At 40.8% G+C, this 23,594-nt stretch overlaps 1 protein-coding gene across 4 annotated transcripts in view; it reads right to left on the minus strand.

Annotated features, from left to right (window-relative positions):
• The window catches only part of LOC144598398 (zinc finger FYVE domain-containing protein 9-like), a 125,700-nt gene that overhangs the window by 68,926 nt on the left and 33,180 nt on the right, over positions 1–23,594 (minus strand). For all 4 annotated transcript variants that reach the window (XM_078408533.1, XM_078408532.1, XM_078408534.1 and 1 more), the window contains exons 4-5: positions 14,433–14,532; positions 7,553–7,729 (exon numbers count right to left, since the gene is read on the minus strand). In XM_078408533.1, the coding sequence (XP_078264659.1) occupies positions 7,553–7,729; positions 14,433–14,532 (277 nt within the window). The remainder of the gene's footprint in view (positions 1–7,552; positions 7,730–14,432; positions 14,533–23,594) is intronic.

Raw genomic sequence — 23,594 nt, forward strand, 5'->3', positions numbered from 1 at the left:
CCACCACATGGCACTGCATGGAAATTGGCATATTGGCAGGGTGTACCATCTCCCCATTGATTTTTACAATGGCTATGGAAGTCATCATAAGGGCCTCCAAGTGGGTGGTGGGAGGCGAGCGGCTGAAGTCTGCAGTCCGTCTACCATCCATCAGGACTACATGGATGACATAACAATCATAACAACCACAGCACCTTGCACCAGGCGCCTTTTAGGGAAGCTTCAAGAGAACATCACTGAGGTTAGAATGAAATTAAAGCCATCCAAATCAAGAAGCATTTCTATAATCAAAGGCAAACTGACGGATCAAAGGTTTTTCATTGATCAAGAACCAATCCCAACTGTGTCAGAGAAGCCAATCAAAAGTCCGGGGAAATGGTATGACTCTAAACTGAAGGACACTGATCAGGCAAACGAGCTTAGGCAAGAAATCATCAAAGGTCTAGCAAACATCGACCGATCCATGCTGCCTGGAAAGCTGAAAATCTGGTGCCTGCAGTTTGGGTTACTACCTCGCCTTATGTGGCCACTAACCATGTATGACATCACCCTCACAAGAGTTGAGAAGATGGAAAGAACAATCAGCTCTTTTGTGAGAAAGTGGTTAGGTGTTCCTCGATGCCTGAGCAGCATAGGCTTGTACGGTCAGGGGGTACTTCAGCTGCCTCTCTCTAGCCTCACAGAGGAGTTCAAGTGCACTAAAGTCAGACCAGAGATGACCCTGGCAGAATCGAGGGACACTGTCATCCGAGCTGCTGCCCCAACCCTGGCAACAGGAAAGAAGTGGACGGCTAGAATGCGGCACAGCAGGCAAAATCTCCTCTCCACCAAGGCGACATGATTGGGCAAGTCCAACAAGGACGAAGTGGGCTTGGGGCTTGGTAGAAAGCGACCTTGCTGGAACAAGGTATCCTCACTGGAGCGCCGGAAGTTGGTCACGGCCGAAGTCCGCCGACAGGAGGAGCCGAGTAGGTGTGCCAAGGCTGTGTCGCAAGCTAAACAGGGCCAGTGGATGAGATGGGAGAGTGTGGAAAAGCAGAAGATCAGCTGGAAGGACATGTGGGAGATGGAGGCAAGCAGGATAAGCTTCCTCATTCGAGCAACCTATGATGTCCTTCCTAGCCCAAAAATTCTCAACCAATGGCTGGGCGAAGATCCATCATGCCCCCTGTGTTCAACACCAGCCACGCTTAAGCACATCCTCACTGGGTGTAAAGTAAGCCTCTCCCAAGGACGGTACACCTGGAGACATAATCAAGTGCTCAAATGCCTGGCAGCGACTCTGGAAAGCAGGAGAACAACCAACAATGCCCATGCCGCCCAGAACAACCAACCCAGTTATGCCAATTGCCTTTGTTCGGGAGGGGGAACAAAAGCAACGGAAAATTCCACCAAGGACAAGGTTTGGACAGCTGGAGGCAGCCCGGGACTGGCAGATGCTGGTGGATGTGGACCAACGGCTTACAGTTCCATCAGAGATAGCCATCACCAACTTGAGGCCTGATCTTGTCCTCTGGTCCAACTCTCAGCACATGGTGTATTTTGTGGAGCTCACAGTCCCTTGGGAGGATGCTGTGCAGGAAGCCTTTGAAAGAAAGAAACTGCGCTACACAGAGCTTGCAGCGGAGGCAGAACAGCGGGGCTGGAGAGCAAAGATCTGCCCGGTAGAAGTTGGATGTTGAGGATTTGTGGCAACATCTACCGTAAGACTGATGAAGGACCTGGGGATCAGCGGACAAGCCCTACGCCAGGCTATCAAGTAAACATCATGGGTGGCAGAGCGGAGTAGCCGGTGGCTCTGGCTGAAGAGGAAAGACCCCATCTGGTCTCCCAAATAAGCCGGCTAGGCAGATGCAGAGGGGGTGGTTCTGGGACGCCAGAATGCACTGCTGAGCCTACTGGAGACGTCGTGGGTCCAATCAGCGAAACGTCGATGAAAGTAGGTGCCTACTTACTAACCCCAATGACGTGTCTGCCTAGCCTTTCTCAACATCCGAGGAGCATAGGTGAGTGCATAAGCCTCCCATCACCACCGGGAGCAGGTTGACATTTGGCACTTTGGATTTCTAACATCTTGTCCCATGTATTTGGAAACATCGCCTAATGCAAATTTCTTTCAGTTCCTCTGTCTCCCTTAATCCTCTGTCCCTTAATCCTCTGGGAGATTATTTGTGTCTTCCTTAGTGAAGACAGATCCGAAGTACCTGTTCAACTCTTCCGCCATTTCCTTGTTACCCATAATAATTTCACCCGTTTCTGCCTTCAAGGGACCCACATTTTTCTTTACTGAAGAAGCTTTTACTGTCCTTTATATTCTTGGCCAGCCTCACTTCGTACCTCATCTTTTCAGCTCGTATTGCCCCTTTTGCTATCTTCTGTTGTCCTTTGAAAGTTGCCCACTCCTCTGGCTTCCCGCTACTCCTTGCTATCTTATACATATTTTCTTTTAGTTTTATTCCATCTCTAACTTCCATTGTCAGCCACGGTTGCCTCTTACTCCCCTTAGAATTTTTCTTGCACTTTGGAATGAAATGATCCTGCATCTTCTGGATTATGCCCAGAAATTCCTGCCATTGCTGTTCCATCATCATTTGTAATAGAAAAAAATCACATGTGGTTAAAGTGCACATTGTCAGATTTTAATAAAGGCCATTTTTATGCATTTTGGTTTCATAACAAGAGGAGTTGAGTATAGGAGCAAAGAGGTCCTTCTGCAGTTGTACAGGGCCCTAGTGAGACCGCACCTGGAGTACTGTGTGCAGTTTTGGTCTCCAAGTTTGAGGAAGGATATTCTTGCTATTGAGAGCATGCAGCGTAGGTTTACTAGCTTAATTCCCGGAATGGTGGGACTATCATATGTTGGAAGACTGGAGCGACTAGGCTTGTATACACTGGAATTTAGAAGGATGAGAGGAGATCTTATCGAAACATATAAGATTATTAAGGGGTTGGACACGTTAGAGGCAGGAAACATGTTCCCAATGTTGGGGGAGTCCAGAACAAGGGGCCACAGTTTAAGAATAAGGGGTAGGCCATTTAGAACGGAGATGAGGAACAACTTTTTCAGTCAGAGTTGTGAATCTGAGGAGTTCTCTGCCTCAGAAGGCAGTGGAGGCCAATTCTCTGAATGCATTCAAGAGAGAGCTAGATAGAGCTCTTAAGGATAGCGGAGTCAGGGGGTATGGGGAGAAGGCAGGAACAGGGTACTGATTGAGAATGATCAGCCATGATCACATTGAATGGCGGTGCTGGCTCAAAGGGCAGAATGGCCTCCTCCTGCACCTATTGTCTACTGTCTACTCTACTCTACTACTACCATTAGAAATTACAGCAGTGTTTATACATAGTCCCCCCATTTCAGGGCACCATAATGTTTGGGACACAGCAATGTCATGGAAATGAAAGTAGTCATGTTTAATATTTTGTTGCATATCCTTTGCATGCAATGACTGCTTGAAGTCTGTGATTCATGGACATCACCAGTTGCTGGGTGCCTTCTCAGGTGATGCTCTGCCAGGCTTGTATTGCAGCCTTCTTTAGCTTCTGCTTGTTTTAGGGGCTAGTCATCACCATACAAAAGGCATGCTCAATTAGGTTCAGATAAGGTGATTGACTTGGCCATTCAAGAATTGACCATTTTTTAGCTTTGAAAAACTCCTTTGTTGCTTTAGCAGTATGTTTGGGATTGCTGTAGAATGAACCGCTGGCCAATGAGTTTTGAGGCATTTGTTTGAACTTGAGTAGATAGGATGTGTCTATACACTTCAGAATTCATTATGTTACTACCATCAGCAGTTGTATCATCAATGAAGATAAGTGAGCCAGTACTTTCAGCAGCCATACATGACCATGCCATAACTCCAACCCCAACTACCGTGTTTCACAGATGAGGTGGTATGCTTTGGATCTTGGGCAGTTCCTTTTCTCGTCCATACTTTGCTCTTGCCATCACTCTGATATGTTAATCTTCGTCTCATCTCTCCACAAGACCTTTTTCCAGAACTGTGGTTGCTCTTTTAAATACTTCTTGGCAAACTGTAACCTGGCCATCCCATTTTTGTGGCTAACCAGTGATTTGCATCTTGCAGTGTAGCCACTGTATTTCTGTTCATGAAGTCTTCTGCGAACGGTGGTCATTGATAAATCCACACCTGACACCTGAAGAGTGTTGCTGATCAGTCGGAAAGGCGTTTGGGGATTTTGCTTTATCAGAGAATTCTGTCATCAGCTGTGGAGGTCTTCCTTGGCCTGCCAGTCCCTTTGCAATTAGTAAGCACACCAGTGCTCTCTTTCTTCTTAATGCTGTTCCAAACAGTTGATTTTGGTAAGCCGAAGGTTTGACTGATGTCTCTAACAGTTTTATTCTTGTTTCTCAGTCTCATAATGACTTCTTTGACTTTCATTTGCACAACTTTGGTCCTCGTGTTGATAAACAGCAATAAAAGTTTCCAAAGGTGATGGAAAGACTGAAGGAAAGATTGGAGGTGCTGAGAGCTTTCTTATACCTGCATTAAGGAGACAATTATTATGCACCTGAGCAATTACAAACATCTGTGAAGCCATGTGTCCCAAACATTATGGTGCCCTGAAATTAGGGATCTATGTATAAACACTGCTGTAATTTCTGCATGGTGAAACCAAAATGTATAAAAATACCCTTTAATAAAATCTGACAATGTGCACTTAAACCACATGTGATTTTTTTCTATTACAAATCTCAAATTGTGGAGCACAGAGGCAAATAAATAAATGATGGGTCTTTGTCCCAAACATTATGGAGGGCACTGCATGTAATAAACTGCTGGGGAAATGGTGAAGGCAGATCCTATTGTGAACAAGAAATAGATATATTTCCTTACTATTACACTCCTCAGAATCTTAAACAATGAGATCACCTTTCATTTTTCAAAATTTGAGAATGTTTAGACACAATCAGCTCAATTTTTCTTCGTTAGGTTGAGATCTTAACCAACACATCTAACTACATGATCTTTCCCAACATTGCCTTTTAAACCAAAATAAGGCAATCCAGGTGTGCTCTCTCCAATGCCCCATGCATTTGTTTAAGACTTCACCTCACATTCCTCCACTTAATACTTTATCTGCCATCTTTTTTATTATGCAATTAATTCTCACAATTTAATAATTTACATCAGTATATTTGGAAACATTATATGCATTTCTTTCATCCAAGTCATTTTTCTAGATTTATATGAAGCCTGTTACTTCAATTCTCTTGCTTGTTCCCATTCTGAGACCTCTGACTTTAGACTCCTTCACTGCTCCAAAATTATACAGTAAACTCAAGGAATTGCACTCTTCTGGATAAATCTTTTGTTTGTTTATTTATTTTCATGTTTTGTTTACTCTGTAAAGCGTCTGAGTTTCCAGAAAAGCGCTATATAAATTAAATGTATTATTATTATTATTATTATTCTATCCCTGTACATTTAGCCCTCAGGACTTAATGTTGAATTTAATAATTTCAGATAATAGTATTTTGCAGCTGTTTTCCATTTCAATTCTTTTTTAATTTTGTCTCAAACTGCTAGTTTTTAAACATTTAACTTTTGACACCTTTGGTCTACATTCTATCATAGATACTCCTCTGTTCTCTCGAGCTCTTCCCTTCAGTACAACTTAACAGACTTGGATTTTCAACTTTTCATCTTAATGGAAGTCGACTCTGATGTTATCCCCACGAATGTATCTTGGCCTCATGGGCACTTCCAGCATTTTGTTTTTGTTTCAGATTTTCAACTTTTTTCTTACTCCATTTATTCTTTTGCATGCTGGGAAAGTTTTTGCAGCCAAATCAGAGAGTCATAGAGCTGCAAAGTATGGAAACTGGCCTTTCCACCCTTCTTATACATGCTGACCGTGGATAAGTGGTTTGTCAGCCTTAAACAGGTTCTAAGGAGGTCAGAAATCTGCCAAAACAGTTATATTTAAAAACAACGCTGTTTTGAGGCATTAAAAAATGAAAGTTCCTTTAGCCACAAACAACCTACTCCAATCAACTTTGACATATTCTTGTCTTATTGCATTCAAGTTGCTTTATCCCACTTTGGAACTTTAACTTTATCTTTATCCATAACCATTTTAAAGCTAATTGAACTGTGGTCACTTGTCCCAAAAGTCTTGTTCAGTACCACTTCAGTTACATGCCCTGTCCAATTCCCTAAAAGGTGGTCAAGCTTTGCCCTCCCATTTGTAGAGCCCTTTACATATTGCCCGAGGAAACTTTACTGAACTAATTTAACCCACTACACCCATTTAAGCCCTTTTCATAGTCAAGTCTATATTGGGGAAAATTAAAATGTCCTACTATTGTCAACTCTATTAGTCTTGCAGTAACCTGTAACCTGCCTGTACATTTGTTCTTCTAATCCCCGTTAATGATTCGGGGCCTATAGTATAATTCCGGCAAAGTGATCATCCCTTTTTATTTTTCACCTCCACCCATTCAGCATTACTGATCGATCCCTCAATAATGTTATCTCAAACTACTGCCGTGATCTCCTTAATCAATAGAGCAACTCCCCTGATCTCCATGTACATCTCATTTCTACCATGAAACATTAAGACGCTAGTCTTGACACTCTCTTAACCAGGTTTCCATAATAACAATAGCATCCCAGTCGCAAGTACTTATCCGCTCTAGGTTTATCTGCCTTACCTGTCAGGCCTCAAGAATTGAAATAAATGTAATTTAACTCAAACGATCTTTCCTTGCTCCCTGCCATTCTCATATCTCTCCTGTTCGTTGAACGCAGTTGTCATTGCCTTCTGTACTGACCTCCAGCCTCTGACCTGCCTCACTATTGCATTGCACCCCCCTACCAGTCTAGTTTAAATCCTCATTGGAAGTTCTCAGTAACTCATCGGGTCAAATTATCCATCGCGAACAAAGGATAAATTTACGATAAGGCACTTTTATAAATGTTCACTAAAAGATTGAAGATCTGCAATGTAATATGTACACAATATTTTTTCAATTAAAGTAATTGAAAAGAATTAGTCTTTGCATCATTATGAATCAAATGTATGACTTTTGATACAGCTCATTAATTATAGAACAGCACAAGTTTAAATATTTTCAAAATCATGCATTTAATATAAGCTTTAAGTCATCCTTTTCATGTCACATGCTAAAAGCAATTTCATATGCAAATGAAAATTTCTGAATCCCCAAATGAAGTAATGATATTTTAATCCAAATTAAAGTGCAATTTGAACTTTATGACCAAGTTCAAAACGATTAATGGAAAAGGTAAAATCCATTTTGAATTGAAACATCTGAAAATTCTTCTCTATTTTTAGTAAGTAAAGTATACTAAGCTCTCAAGCGAATAAAAACACTTTATTTGCTTGATATCCTTGGTATGCCCAAATAGGAACATTCTCCAAAGAACAAGAAAATTTAACACAAAAATACCTGAAACAATCAGTTATTTCATGTCCTACAAAAATATGTTCAAAATCTATTAATGTGTAAAGTCAACATCCTGTTTATGTATTGCAGAGCACATTTGTATAAAATTAGCATTACCTTCTGTGCCTGGATACTTCAGAACTCCCACAGGAACCATTACTGTGGGCGGCGGAGAACTGAGTGCCCCTGATGCCTGAGCTTGTTGCAGAGGTGGTATAGTAGAACAATACTCAGCAGGATTATTGGGGTTTGGACTTGAAGCAGAGGCGTTAAACATATTTTCCCAAGCTTGAGCTGCAAAAAGTAAGCCAGAAGTCAAAATTAATTTGATTTGAAACGTTAAGAAAAACTTTGTATATTTGTGAAAGAAGATACCCTGAGAAAAATGATTTTTTAATGAATGCATTAAATAAAATGAAAGTTAGTAACTACAAGACCCTCTTGCAAATTCAGAATCTGTTTATCTCATTTTCTGTAGAGCTGAAGATACCCAATCCTTGAAATCTGTTCAAAGTACATATAAGTGACGAGAGAAACAAACTGATTGTATAAATTCTTATAAATTGCATAAATATGTGCAACCTCCAACTGAACTGATTAGAGTTCGAAGCTAACTTAGTTGTATTAGCATTTCCCTAAATCTCCTGACAATAAATGATGAGAAGTGAAGCAGATTGAGGCAGCTGAACGCATGGCTACAAATCGCAGAGCAATGGAACCGGAGGATACTTAGAGAGGCACGAATTGGATTTCTCATTCCTCACTCACCAGATTAAGAACTCCAATGACAGTTTAGAGTCACCAATTTACACAAATTTTCTGGCATTTAAAAGTCTCAAAGATGCTCAAGATGAAGGCCTGAGCTTCGGATTTAGTGAGGAAAAGAATGTCAGTATTCATGAAGAATCGCTAATCAGAGAATTGTAATAGGATGAAAAGATAAATAAACTGCTAGAGAACAATAAAGGGACCGAACATCACGCACAACAAAATGTGGTTCCTACAAATGTAGCTTTCTAAAGCAATCAGTTAGGTAAATAGCAGTGTTTCACATGTAAAAAGTAGCACAATTACAGTAAAATTTGATATATAACTGCAACATTTTACAGTATTAACAAGCATATTATCCAGTTGATTAAAATATTTTCATCACTGCGACACGATGCAAAGTAAAAGCTCTCTTCTAATTAGGTTCTAGCCATCATTTCTTATACCAGTCAAGGTACCCTACTCTGTGTAGGATTTATTTATATTCTCAAATGCACTTTTTCACCACCCAGGTCCTAAAATGCTCACGAATATCAAGGTCAACATAGAAAACTTAAACATTTTATAACGACTTTGAATATTCATGGATATATAACAGATGAATAAAGAGAGCAGAAAGTAGAATCAAGGAAATGCAGATGCTAGTTTTCACAAAAGGACACAAAGTGCTAGAGTAACTCAGCGCATCAGGCAGTATCTCTGGAGAACGGGGATAGGTAATGTTTCGGGTCGGAACACTTCTTCGGACAGTATGTTTAATAGGTAAATAAAGCAAAAGCCTCAAAAAAAAGCCGCATAAACAAAGACTGAAATTCAACAACTTCTTCAGCAAATCATGTACACAAGTTTCTATATTTTATTAATGTTTTATCACATTACAAACATTTTGCACCAAATGTTGCAGCTAGAGATCAAGGTTTGATCCTAGCCTAGGGTGTTTGCACATTCTCCTGTTGATTGCATACATTTCCTCCAGGTGTTCTGGTTTCCTCCCACTTCCTAAAGATGTGCGGATTTGCAGGTTAATTAACCTCCATAAATTGCTCCGTGTGTAACGAGTGGATGTGAAAGTGGGATAACAGTGTGAATGGGTGATGGTCGGTATGGACATGGTGGACCAAAAGACTAATTTCCATGCTGCAGCTTCCAATCAATCAATCTAATTTTTTTTTAAATGAGATTTCAAGTGTCAAAATATTACGAACATGAAATTGAGAGAGATGAAATGACCAAGTACTGACCATGAAGGCAATTAGCCTTAAGACATATAATGCAAAAACTCAAATCCAAGTGTGGAGCAATGGGATTACTGTCTCTAAATAGCTCTAAAGGCTTTAAAGACAACAAAATAATTCACTTCAATCTAAATGGTGACAATCTCGCTAGACGTGAAGCAAGGTTATAAATGAAAAGAACAAACTTCAATAAAACTAAATACAATATATACCTTACATGAATACATGAGCTTAAAAAGTCCTTTAATGATCATAGGGATATATGGACTGGAAAAAACATAAATAAGTCAGTCATGGCTAAACAGACGAGTGTTTGGCGATCCATAACTAATGAAACTGTAATTTTTCAAAACGTTTTATAAACATAGAAAAGTGCTGAATTCGCACAGGAATGTTATGCTTTACACATTTCCCAATCAACATAATGATCTAATCCAAGAAGTAGAACCAAATACTTCAGTGCCAAATGAGTGTTTGACCACACTGGGCCTCTACTCGCTGGAGCTTAGAAGGATGAGGGGGGACCTCATTGAAACTTACCAAATAGTGAAAGTTCTGGACAGAGAGAATGTGGAGAGGGTGTTTCCACGAGTGGAAGAGTCTAGGACAAGAGGTCATACCCTCAGAATTAAGGCGGTCCTTTAGGAAGGAGATGAGGAGAAATTTATTTCATCAAAGAGGGGTGAATCTGTGGAATTCATTGGCACAGAAGTCTGTAGAGGCCAAGTCAATAGATTTTTCCATGCTTGAATGGCAGAGTGGACTTGATGGGGCAAACGGCCTAATTCTGCTCCTATCACTTATGAACCTGAACTTATTCAAATGAATATATACTTCAACTCACAGAAACAAAGGCCATGTTTAATCAATTTATCTGAAAGCTTGCCACCAAATTACGTCTTGGGCAGACCCTGTTCAATGTTTTTAAATGTACAAACATAAGATACAACCTGCACTGTCCACCCTCAGGCAAATACATCAATTCAAGAAATGCTGGTACCATACATTGATAATCCTCATATGTACAAATTAAATTGCTCAGAAGGTTTACCATGGACCAGAACTTTCTATCAAGTGAACTTGTCAGCTTTTTATTTGTCATTGACTACCTCTTACCCAAAAGACTGAATCACTTCACGACACTGAAGCAATAACGTATTCAACTGTAAAACAAATTGTAACTGAGTGCCTTGGTTTATTTAATTTGTGAACTTAGACCAACACACAAGTTTCTCCCAAAATTTAATGTAATTCTAAATTTAAACCACAATTTCTTAATTAAATTAAATTAAAAAACAAATATGCTAGGTTTTGGCAGGTAAAAGGGGCTCCAGGTGCTGATTATGAATATGGGCTTAGAGTACATCTTCAATTACAATAGACAATAGGTGCAGGAGTAGGCCATTCAGCCCTTCGAGCCAGCACCGCCATTCAATGCGATCATGGCTGATCACTCTCAATCAGTACCCCGTTCTTGCCTTCTCCCCATACCCCCTCACTCCGCTATCCTTAAGAGCTCTATCCAGCTCTCTCTTGAAAGCATCCAACGAACTGGCCTCCACTGCCTTCTGAGGCAGAGAATTCCACAACTTCACCACTCTCTGACTGAAAAAGTTCTTCCTCATCTCCGTTCTAAATGGCCTACCCCTTATTCTTAAACTGTGGCCCCTTTATTACAAACCGAATAAAACAGCAGCCTCTTCTTGCTGAGTCTCAATATGCTAGCACAACCTTTATTATTACAAAAACTGTATGCAGTATATACAGTCCCAAGTTTCTATTAGAAGAATGCATCACTTTGAACTGGTTCTGATGAAAATGCCTTTTAAAATTAGTAAACTTAAAACCCAGAGCCAATTTGGAGCATACAAATTGTTGACTTACAATAGACAATAGACAATAGGTGCAGGAGTAGGCCATTCAGCCCTTCGAGCCAGCACCGCCATTCAATGCGATCATGGCTGATCACTCTCAATCAGTACCCCGTTCCTGATTGACTTCACATTGACTCAAAGATCAAGCTTTGGATCAAATTTAACTAACACCGTTCTATGCGAATTCAAAACGAAAGAATGTGTCACAATGTTAGTTTGGAACAGGAATTGAGAAGCAAGAATGAGTAACTGGTTGTTAGACAAGAAAGAAAGCAATGTCACTACGAACATACATCCACCTGGAAAGCATGTTTGTAGCATTCTACTTGGGGAAACTATGGGTCCTTCTAGCACGCTAAAGATGCTACAATAAAGCTTAAAGAATTTAATGACAGATTGCGTAAAATTAGTTTTCAGTCCCAACAGTTTAGAAAATTGATGAAGTGTTCGAACTGGACAGTTTCCAAAGGATAATTTTTTTTAAATGATTTGACAAGATAGACTGACAAAAATGAACAGAAACTGAGACCACCAATTGCGTTTGTAATAGCTCTTTACTGGCTCATGCTACACAAGTTTGCAATCCACAAGTTTTTTCCTCGACCGCAGACCAATCCAATTTCCCTCTACTAACACTCTACTCCGCCTAGCGGAGCTGATCCTCACCCTCAATAACTTCTCCTTTGACTACTCCCATTTCCTCCAAGTCCAAGGTGTAGCTATGGGCACCCGCATGGGTCCCAGCTATGCCTGCCTCTTTGTAGGGTAAGTTGAACAATCCCTGTTCCAGGCGTACACTGGCCCTATCCCCAAACTCTATCTCCTTTACATTGATGACTGCATCGGTGCTACCTCCTGCACCCATGCAAAACTCATGGACTTCATCAACTTCACCACCAATTTTCATCCTGCACTCAAATTTACTTGGACCATCTCCAACACCCCCCTCCCCTTTCTTGATCTCACAGTCTCCATCACAAGAAATAGACTATCGACTGACATCTATTACAAATCCACTGACTCCCACAACTATCTTGACTGCACTTCTTCCCACCCTGCTTCCTGCAAAGACTCTATCCCCTCCTCCAATTCCTCAGTCTACGCCGCATATGCGCCCAATATGAGGTGTTCCATACTAGAACATCAGAGATGTCCTCATTCTTTAGGGAACCGGGGGGGGGGTTCCCCTCTCCCATCATAGACGAGGCCCTCACTCGTGTCTCCCCAGTACCCCGCAGCTCCGCCCTTGCTCCCCCTAGTCACAACAGAGACAGTGTCCCCCTGGTCCTTATCTTCTACCTCAACAGCCATCGCATACAACACATAATCCTCTGAAATTTCCGCCACCTCCAACGGGATCCGACCACTAGCCACCTTTTCCCATCTCCACCCCTTTACGCTTTACGCCTTCCGCAGAGACCATTCCCTCCGCAACTCCCTGGTGAACTCACCCCTTCCCATCCAAACCACTCTCTTCCCAGGTACCTTCCCCATCAATCCTTTCAGGTTAGGCAGAGGTTCACTTGCACCTCCTCCAACCTCATCTACTGTATCCGTTGTTCAAGATGTGGACTCGTATACATCGGCGAGACCAAACACAAACTGGGCGATTGTTTCGCGGAACACCTTCGCTCAGCCCGCGTGAGCCAACCTGATATCCCAGTTGCTGGACTTTAATTCTTCTTCCCATTCCCGCACAGACCTTTCTGTCCTCAGTCTCCTCCATTGTCAGAGTGAGGCTAAACGCAAAATGGAGTTACAGCATCTCATATTTTGCTTGGGCAGCTTACAACCCAATGGTACAAATATTGATTTCTCTCACTTCAGGTAGTCCCGACATTCCCTCTCTATCTCTCCCCCAGAGATAGCTTCTCATTTTCACCCTACAAACAGCTTACAATGGCCTGTTTCCTTTATCATCGTAATTTTTTTTGCATATCTTTCATTCATTGTTTTTTATCTCTCCACATCACCATTTATATCTCTCGTTTCCCTTATCCTTAACCAGTCTGAAGAAGGGTCTCGACCCGAAACGTCACCCATTACTTCTCTCCGGATATGCTGCCTGTCCCACTGAGTTACTCCAGCTATTTGTGTCTATCTTCGGTTTAAACCAGCATCTGCAGTTCCTTCTGACACAGTTCCATATTTAATACCTGTATACCTTTAAAAATTATCTACAAAATTGCTACTTCAAGTGAAGAATTTCAGATCCAAATAACTAAGAAAATTTTCATTTATATATTTTTTTAATCACTGACAACGGTGCTGCACTGTAAGGAGTTTGTACGTTCTCCCCGTGACCTGCGTGGGTTTTCTCCGAGATCTTCGGTTTCCTCCCACACTCCAAAGACGTACAGGTATGTAGGTTAATTGGCTGGGTTAATGTAAAAATTGTCCCTAGTGGGTGTAGGATAGTGTTAATGTACGGGGATCGCTGGGCGGCACGGACTTGGAGGGCCGAAAAGGCCTGTTTCCGGCTGTATATATAATGATATGATATGATATGACAAATAAAAATCTATGACCTGTCAATATTTGGCCAACTCGAGGCTGATTGCTTCTTCATTAACAACTCTTCTCTGCGCCCTGGTAAACCTCATCGGCACCCTTAACTGTTTATATTTTAAGTGAGATTTCCAGAATTGGCAACAATACTCCAGCAGAAGCTTAGCTGGGGTGTGAAAGAAAAACTTAAGGACAGAGTTAGGAATTTAAAAATGAAATCAAAAAGCACATCACATGAAATAACCTGAAATTCTCTCCTACATAAGGCTGCGAATGTTAGATTAACTGAAACCTTCAAGACTGAGCATTTTGTTACACAAGGAAATTAGATTAAAAAGAGCCAAGAAAGATTCCCAAAAAAGTGTCCAGGTGCAAATTAGCCACAATTTATTTGAACGGTTGATCAGATTCCAGAACCTGTCTTTAACGAAATATTTAAATGGCCAAGAATCATTTAAAAGATTTGTCAAACTCAAAATATTACTTTTAGGCAAAAAACTCAAGTACTTATAAGACAAGGTTGCCAAAGATTTAAAAGGATAAGTTAATGTAGTCTATTTCAACGTTTTATAAATCACACTACTGGCTAGAAATAAAGGAAAAGAAACTTACAACTTGTTAGAACAGAATGGCAAGTTACACAAACTCGGGCCTCCTTCATGTCCATATAACTTAGCTTATACTTCAGGCTGCAACAAGCTGCACAGAAAACCTACAAAGTAAAAAAGATGTCAAAAAGGAATTTGCACAAAAATTGGTTAAATAAAAAGTAATACCACTGTTTATGGACATAGACTTTAAAAATAACCCGTTCTATCAATTGGCTTATGTTGATCTGGTATAAAGCATAACTTAAAATCAAAATTCTGTTGACGTACAATAAAAGGCAGTGAGACAATAAATCCACAAATGGAGAATATGTTGCCCACTTCAAATTAATCTTATTTGCTTCAAAATAGTCGAGCTCGCAAATGAGAAAGTGATCCAATTGATTTCTATTCCCTCCTAGGTTTCAATAGCAGCACGTGGTGACTATTACCAAGAAACATTGATTCAATTGCTACCCTCCACTACACCACTCCACAAATAAAACATATACATTATCAACGTATTGGCTAAAAAAATGACTAATCTCTCTGTCTGACAATCATTACTCTCATCTAAATTAGTTTTGCAAATTTCATTCCAATTCAAAACTTAGATTTCAAAGTTCAAATACTCTACATACATTTTTTTAAATTACTGTATTTATTGTTGGCATTTTCACAATGGTAATTCAAACACATGTTGGAAATATTCAGGTGGTCAGGCAGCATTAGCACTAGTGCAGACAAAGAGGGTCAAAATTTCAAGTTGATGAATATTCTCTCCACAGGCTCCGTCCAACCTGATGAGCATTTTCTGTTCCCACATGGAACTTGACACCATGTTGGCTATAGATCAGGAATAGCACAATTGTCCAAATGAAAAGTCTAGAGTTGCAAACCACACCACAATAACCTGAATAGCATGGAATAAAACCATGGGACAGAGGTATCAAGTGGGTTCTTCTTTCAAATCAAGCATTAGCATTATTATTACAAGGTTCTATGTGACCTCAAGTAGACACAGATCTTGGCATTATTCAAAGAACAGGAAAAGTCTTGATGTCCAAGCAAATGGTTAGAATATTGATTTCATAGCAGTTCTTCTAATTACATTGCAAAACTTTGGTTCTGCCATTTCTGACAATCTACAATTCATAATTTTTTGGTCTGAGGATCCAAGTCTTATTTGAAGAAGTCTGCCTATCTAAAAATTCCACTCATTAAATTGGACAACTACCATTATGGAACTAGGCATGATTATTTTACTAGCGCAGTACAAAACTGAGCCACACATCAGCATATGAAATTTTAAATTCTAGAAATAGTGGAAGCATTGGAGATCATTTTTCAATGTTCTATAGATTCAGGATCAGTTCCTGTGGATTGGAGAATAGCAAATGTTATCCCACTTTTTAAGAAAGGAGGGAGAGAGAAAACGGGTAATTATAGACCAGTTAGTCTGACATCAGTGGTGGGGAAAATGCTGGAGTCAATTATAAAAGACGAAATTGCTGAGCATTTGGATAGCAGTAACGGGATCGTTCCGAGTCAGCATGGATTTACGAAGGGGAAATCATGCTTGACAAATCTACTGGAATTTTTTGAGGATGTAACTAGGAAAATTGACAAGGGAGAGTCAGTGGATGTGGTGTACCTCGACTTTCAGAAAGCCTTCGACAAGGTCCCACATAGGAGATTGGTGGGCAAAATTAGGGCACATGGTATTGGGGGTAGGGTACTGACATGGATAGAAAATTGGTTAACAGACAGAAAGCAAAGAGTGGGGATAAATGGGTCCCTTTCGGAATGGCAGGCAGTGACCAGTGGGGTACCGCAAGGTTCGGTGCTGGGACCCCAGCTATTTACGATATACATTAATGACTTAGACGAAGGGATTAAAAGTACCATTAGCAAATTTGCAGATGATACTAAGTTGGGGGGTAGTGTGAATTGTGAGGAAGATGCAATAAGGCTGCAGGGTGACCTGGACAGGTTGTGTGAGTGGGCGGATACATGGCAGATGCAGTTTAATGTAGATAAGTGTGAGGTTATTCACTTTGGAAGTAAGAATAGAAAGGCAGATTATTATCTGAATGGTGTCAAGTTAGGAGGAGGGGGGGTTCAACGAGATCTGGGTGTCCTAGTGCATCAGTCAATGAAAGGAAGCATGCAGGTTCAGCAGGCAGTGAAGAAAGCCAATGGAATGTTGGCCTTCGTAACAAGAGGAGTTGAGTATAGGAGCAAAGAGGTCCTTCTACAGTTGTACCGGGCCCTGGTGAGACCGCACCTGGAGTACTGTGTGCAGTTTTGGTCTCCAAATTTGAGGAAGGATATTCTTGCTATGGAGGGCGTGCAGCGTAGGTTCACTAGATTAATTCCCGGAATGGCGGGACTGTCGTATGTTGAAAGGCTGGAGCGATTGGGCTTGTATACACTGGAATTTAGAAGGATGAGGGGGGATCTTATTGAAACATATAAGATAATTAGGGGATTGGACACATTAGAGGCAGATAACATGTTCCCAATGTTGGGGGAGTCCAGAACAAGGGGCCACAGTTTGAGAATAAGGGGTAGGCCATTTAGAACGGAGATGAGGAAGAACTTTTTCAGTCAGAGAGTGGTGAAGGTGTGGAATTCTCTGCCTCAGAAGGCAGTGGAGGCCAGTTCGTTGGATGCTTTCAAGAGAGAGCTGGATAGAGCTCTTAAGGATAGCGGAGTGAGGGGGTATGGGGAGAAGGCAGGAACGGGGTACTGATTGATAGTGATCAGCCATGATCGCATTGAATGGCGGTGCTGGCTCGAAGGGCTGAATGGCCTACTCCTGCACCTATTGTCTATTGTCTATTGTTATTGGACGGTGATCATAAGCAAAAATTGAGCAGATGAATCTAAATATCTAGTTTGCCAAGAGATACATTTGGAATGTGTGCACTTCTGGGATCAATTCTGAATGAAGATGAATCCACAAGGGTTCAAAGAAAAGAATTTAAGGGTGTTTTTTTTGTGTTTAGTTTAGTTTAGAGATATAGCGCGGAATCAGGCCCTCCGGCCCACCAAGTCCAGAGCGACCAGCACACTTACACTATCCAACACAGATTAGGGACAATTTACAATTATACCAAGCTAATTAACCTACACACATGTACACCTTTGGAGTGTGGGAGGAAACCGGAGATCCTGGAGAAAACCCAAGCAGGTCACGGGGAAAACATACAAACTCGACAAACACCCGTCGTCAGGATTGAATCCGGGTCTCTAGCGCTGTAAGGCAGCAACTCTACTGCTGCAACACTGTGCCCCCTTGTTCAAAGTTAGATTAGAACTAAAATCAGAAAGTCACCATAAGAAGAATTTCAGTGTATCTGGTGAGGGAAGTTACTAGAACTGATTACCAGTAATTGTTCAAGTAGAATAAACAAATCTATAAATGCCAATTCACATTTGGTTTATGCAATTAAAACATTTTATTGAGGTGGCCACAAATATGCCAGACAAGGAACCAACTATACGGATTAACGTAGAAAATAGGTGCAGGAGGCCATTTGGCCCTTCGAGCCAGCACCGATTGCCAGAAGAATTTTTACAAGATTTAGTAAACGACCACAATATAAATGAATGCAGATAGATTTAGAAAGCTAATGTTTTATGGTTTGCAGATAATACAATATCTTAATTCACCAATCCTTGAACTGTCCCTAAATGCATGGGAATATACAACAAATTGTGAAAACTTTCTCTGGAAAATTGTATCGAGTCTGTGCTTTGATTATTCAGAATAGGTAAACAGCTCCTGTGACCTAGCTGCAATCCCAACTTTCAATGCTGTTTTCATGAGTTATGCACATTTTCCCAGGGTTCTCTGTTTCCTCCCACGTTCCAAAATATGCAAATTGATAGACATAGGCAACAATTTGTGGTCAATTAACAGGAGAATAGTAGAATTCTTGTAGAGTTGTAAAATTTGTGTGGGATGTGTCTGATTTTGCTGCGTGGCTCTATCAAAATAGGTTTGCCATGATGAGATGTCCAAATCACAAGATCAAATTTGTCATTGCCTCACTACAAATCCAATGCAATGTTTTTCATTAAAGGCTGACATTATGACCCATTTTTAGCTTAATGTGTTTGTCGAAAATATTTTCAGTTTTATTACACAAGACATTTAGCAAGTATCCGAAGCATTGGAAAAATAACACCAGTACTGTCTCCATAAAGTACTCCAAATTTACCAAAAGGTAAACCAAAAATCAATATTCTCTCCCAGCCCAACAACCCCAATATTGAATATGACTAGATGCAAATTGTCACACCACTTCAATTTCAACTAAAATATATTGCCAATTCACAAAAGGGAGGGATTTCAATATAGAAAGTTCAATTATTTAGATAGCAAATAATTTGGAAAGAAGTGAATCACCAACCATTTAAATTTTCAGATTAAATGATTTGATTTATGATGCTGAAGGCAATACTTTTAAGATGTTAAATGGGAAATAATTATGGGAGGGAGGGCAACAAAGCATCCACAAGAGTATGAATTCAATGAAGGTTAAATCTTGAATTTTAAAACTCTTACCTTAATTCAATCATGGATACAGAATATTTAAAATGAACCAAAGAGGTCAGGCATTGACAAGTTTCAAATTGGTTGGTATTGGTTTACTGTGGTGGTGGGCCGGATCTCCGACAACGATGAGAAGGCCTACCGGGAGGAGGTGGCTGATCTGGCACTCTGGTGTCAGGACAATAGCCTCCTCTTGAATGTCACTAAAACTAAGGAGCTGATTGTGGACTTTAGAAGAACTCAACATCCAAGGACGTACACGCCACTGGAGATAAATGGGTCTACTGTGGATAGGGTGAGCAGTTTTAAATACTTGGGAGTCCACATCACAGAGGATCTGACATGGGCAACGCACATTGCCACACTGGTGGGTAAGGCAAAGCAGCGCCTTTACCACCTTAGACAGCTGAGGAAATTCGGAGTGTCTCTGAGGATCCTTCATTACGTCTACTCTGGGGCTGTAGAGAGCATCCTGTCCGGCAACATTACAGTCTGGTTTGGGAACAGCTCAGCCCCGGACAGGATGGCCCTGCTGAGAGTAGTGCGTTCGGCAGAATGCACCATGGGAACTACACTCGCCCCCCTGCAGGACCTATACATCAGGAGGTGCAGATCCAGAGCAAGCAAGATTATGAGGGACCCCTGCCACCCCAGCAACGGACTGTTCCAGATGCTACGGTCAGGCAAACGCCTCCGCTGTCATGCTGTGAAAACTGAGAGGATGAGACGGAGTTTCTTCCCACAGGCCATCAGGACTGTTAACTTTTATAACTCCAGGGACTAAATTTTGTCTTCTCTATATTAACTTTATTAATTTTATTTATATGCTGTAACTGTAATTCTTTTTTGTGCACAATCCGCAGGCATTGCCACTTTCATTTCACTGCACATCGTGTATGTGTATGTGACAAATAAACTTGACTTGACTTGATTATTGTCATCTGTATCAAGACACACTGAAAATCTGTTTTGCATGGTATCCATGTAATTTATACCGTACATGAATATAATCATACCAAACATGAGTAACAACAGGTGGTGCAATAGGAGAAAGAAAACAGTGCAGAATATAGTGTTACAACTACAGAGAATGCATGGATAGACAAAAAGTGCAAGGTCTGCAACAAGGGAGATTAGGAATTTAGAAATACATCCCTGGTTTATGAGAGATTTGTTCAACAGTGTGATAACACCAGGGAAGAAGCAGTTATTGAATTTGGTAGTACACATTTTATAGTTTTTACATCTTCCATCCTACAGAAATGGAACGAGGAAATGATAGGGGTACGAGTGGTAATTGATTATATCGACTGTTTTTGAGGTAGAGTGTAGTGCAGTTTAAGTCAATGGTGGTGGGCAGAGTGGGGAGAAGGGGAGGCTGGTCTGCATGATGGACTGAGCTGCATCCATCATACAATTTCTTATGGTTTTGGGCAAACAGTTCTGATCATCCAGCTAGGATCTTTCCTACATTCCATCTGTAGAAATTGGCAAGGTTATTTTAGACATGCTGAATTTCCTTACTCTTCTGAGGAAGTGATGGTTTTGCTGGGCTTTCTTGGCTTTAGTGTCAGTGTTTGTACCAGGGCAAATTGTTGATTATATTTATGCCTAGGAGCTTGAAGCTCTCAACCTCTGCATTTCAGCATCGTCGATGCAGACTAGGGGTATAATCCACCTGTTTCATAAAGTTGATAATTAACTCCTTCATTTTGCTGACATGGTGGGAGAGGTTGTTGTCTTGACATCATGTTAGTAAGCTCCTGATTACCTTCCTGTGCTCATTCCCACCATTGTTCAAGATCTGGCCTACTATAGTGGTGACATCCATAAATTCATTTAGAGCAGTATTTGGCTGCAGAGTCATGAGTGTATCGCGAGTGTGGTAACAGAGAACACCTCCTTGAGGGACACTGGCATTGAGCTATTTAGTTGTGTCGTGGAGGATGTTCTGTTGCCTATCCTTACTGATTGCAAGCTATGTGTCAAGGAGCCGGATGCAGAGGGTGTTGTATCTTATGTCCAAGAGTTAAGAGATGATTTTGGTTGGAATTATGGTGTTGAAGGCGGAGCTGTAGTCAATAAATAGGTGTTCGTGTTATCTCAATGTTTTTGAGATGAGTGCAAGACCAGGGAGGTGGCATTTACTATGGACATTGCAGTGTCTCAAAGCTGTCTGGAAGGCGCACTTCAACCAGCCTCTAAAGCACTTCATGATGTGAATGGATGGCAGTATTTACAAACTCGAAAATTCATTATTCCTCAAAGAAATCCTAGCCATCTTTAGTATTAAAGCACATTATGCTCTTAATCCATCGTAGAGATGGCAAATCATATTAATGTGAGCCGTGCAAAGGACCAGTAAGGATTTTGACAAGATTCTAGAGACCGGTTGGAAAGATTAAAGCCCTTGGGATCCATGGCAAATTGGGTCTAAATTTGGCTTGGCAATAGGAGGCAGTGGATTGATTTTGTGATTGGAAGCCTGTAACCAGTGAACTATCACAAAGATCTGTGCTAGGACCCTTATTAATTGTTATCCATGTTATTTGGATATGATTGCAAGAGGTACAATTACTAAGTTTGCAAATGACATGAAAATCAGTAGTGCTGAGAGGAAGAAGGATAGCTATAGGCTACCAGTTCACACTATTTAGTTGGTAGGATGGGCAGAGCAAAGGCAAATGAAATTTAATCCTGATAAGTGCAAGCGATGTAATCTGCAAGAACTAATCAGGATAGGGCCTATATCATGAATACTAAGACCTTAATGAACAGAAAGATCTTTTGTGTGCAAGTCCAATTATCCCTGAAGATAGCAGTGTAGATACAAGGTGCAGAAACCATTGGGAAATTTACTTTCATTAACCAGGATATAGAATGTGAGCAGGGAACTTGGGATACGCTTTTACAAATATTGGTTAGAACACAGCTGGAGCACTGTGCAACGTCTTGGACATCGCTCATGAAATTAACCTGAATTACACTGAAATTCAGTGAAATTGAAGTGCAGAAAATGCTAACTGGAATGAAGGAAAGATTGGATAGGTTGCGTTTATTTTTCCTGAAACAGGAAGCTGAGGGAACTCGATAGAAATATACCAAGTAATGAGGGGCTTAAACGAGGATAGTTGTAAATCTAGATGGTAGATCTAAGGCCCAAGGAAAAGTTTTTCCCATCCAAAGATTGGAATTTGGAATGCACTGCTTGAATGGTTGATGGAGGCACAATATCTTCATGTTGAGACGAGCTTGATTTCCCGAGACATGGAAAACAATGGACCAATTGCTGATAAATGGGATTAATATAGTTAATTGAAGGGCAACATCCATATAGTGTTGAAGGGCATGCTTCTATGCTATATCATTTTATGAATAGGTAGGTATGGGCTGATAAACATGGGAAATCAGGAAATGAATATCCTAATGTAGTCAAGCAGCTAACCTAGAGGGGCAATAAGCAAAAAGGCAAACAATAACACTAGAAAGGTGAAAGTGGTAAAAGGTTACATTTCTCTCATTTTTATTTCTGACAATACCATTTCTGATGTAGTTTTGCTGAAAGATCATTAACCCGAAGCATTAATTCTGTTCTTTTCATAGGTGGTGTCCAACTTATTCAGCACCTTCAGCATTCAGTCGACTTTAAAATTGCATCATAAAATGAGAGTATCGTGTGCTCAGTTTCTGAACTTGAATGGTACAGAAATCAATAGAAAAGAATTTCAGAGGACACAATGCTGATGTACTTCATGCTGGACCTAACCGGCGAGATGAGAAAGATTTCTATTTCTAATTCTAAAAGGTTTCTAATATTTTGCCTTCCAACTATGTAACAGCTAATTTCAGCAATTTCAAATGCAATAAGGCTTCACAATAGAAATCCAATAACCCAGCAGCATCAGGATTTTCATGACGAACAGATGCTTCATGACTGCTGATCCTTATCTTAGTAATACTCAAAAACATTTTTGACTTAATTTAAATTGTTACACAATAATATAATAATTTTTCCAAGAAACCCAGTGCCTTTAAAGAGTGTGGGAAACAGAACACACTGAGTTAGTCAGAGAGCTGGAAGGCACTGAAACAGACCATTCTGCCCACCATGTCCATGTTGATAAAGTTGGCATATAGGGTTAGTCCCATTTGCCTGCATTCAGGCCATAGCCTTATTCCAGCAAGGACTACCCGCATAGTGAAAATGGTGTCCTCGTCCCCCTCCCCCAAGGTCCTTTATAAATTGCTCCATTTGCCATCTTCCCACCTTCCCATCTGATCTAGATCCTGGTGCAAACTTACATATTCTTCCTCACCATCTACTGCACCATCATTTCTGGTGTTGTCTGCAAATTTACAACAATGTTAACTACATTGTTAGTGTATATAACAAAACAGCATGGGACCCAGCACAAACCCCACAAAGGTCAAAGGCCTCTAATCAGAAAACACCCCGTCACATCTACCCTTTGACTTCTTCCTCCAAGCTAACTTGGCATCCAGTTAGCTAGCTTATCTTGGATCCCATGCGATCTAACCTTCCAGACAAGCCTACCACGCAGCATCTTGTTAAAGGCCTTGATAAGTCCATATAGACAACATCCACTGCCCTGCACTCATCAG

This window comes from Rhinoraja longicauda, chromosome 11 (assembly GCF_053455715.1).
Source record: "Rhinoraja longicauda isolate Sanriku21f chromosome 11, sRhiLon1.1, whole genome shotgun sequence".
Classification (NCBI taxonomy): Eukaryota; Metazoa; Chordata; class Chondrichthyes; order Rajiformes; family Arhynchobatidae; genus Rhinoraja; species Rhinoraja longicauda.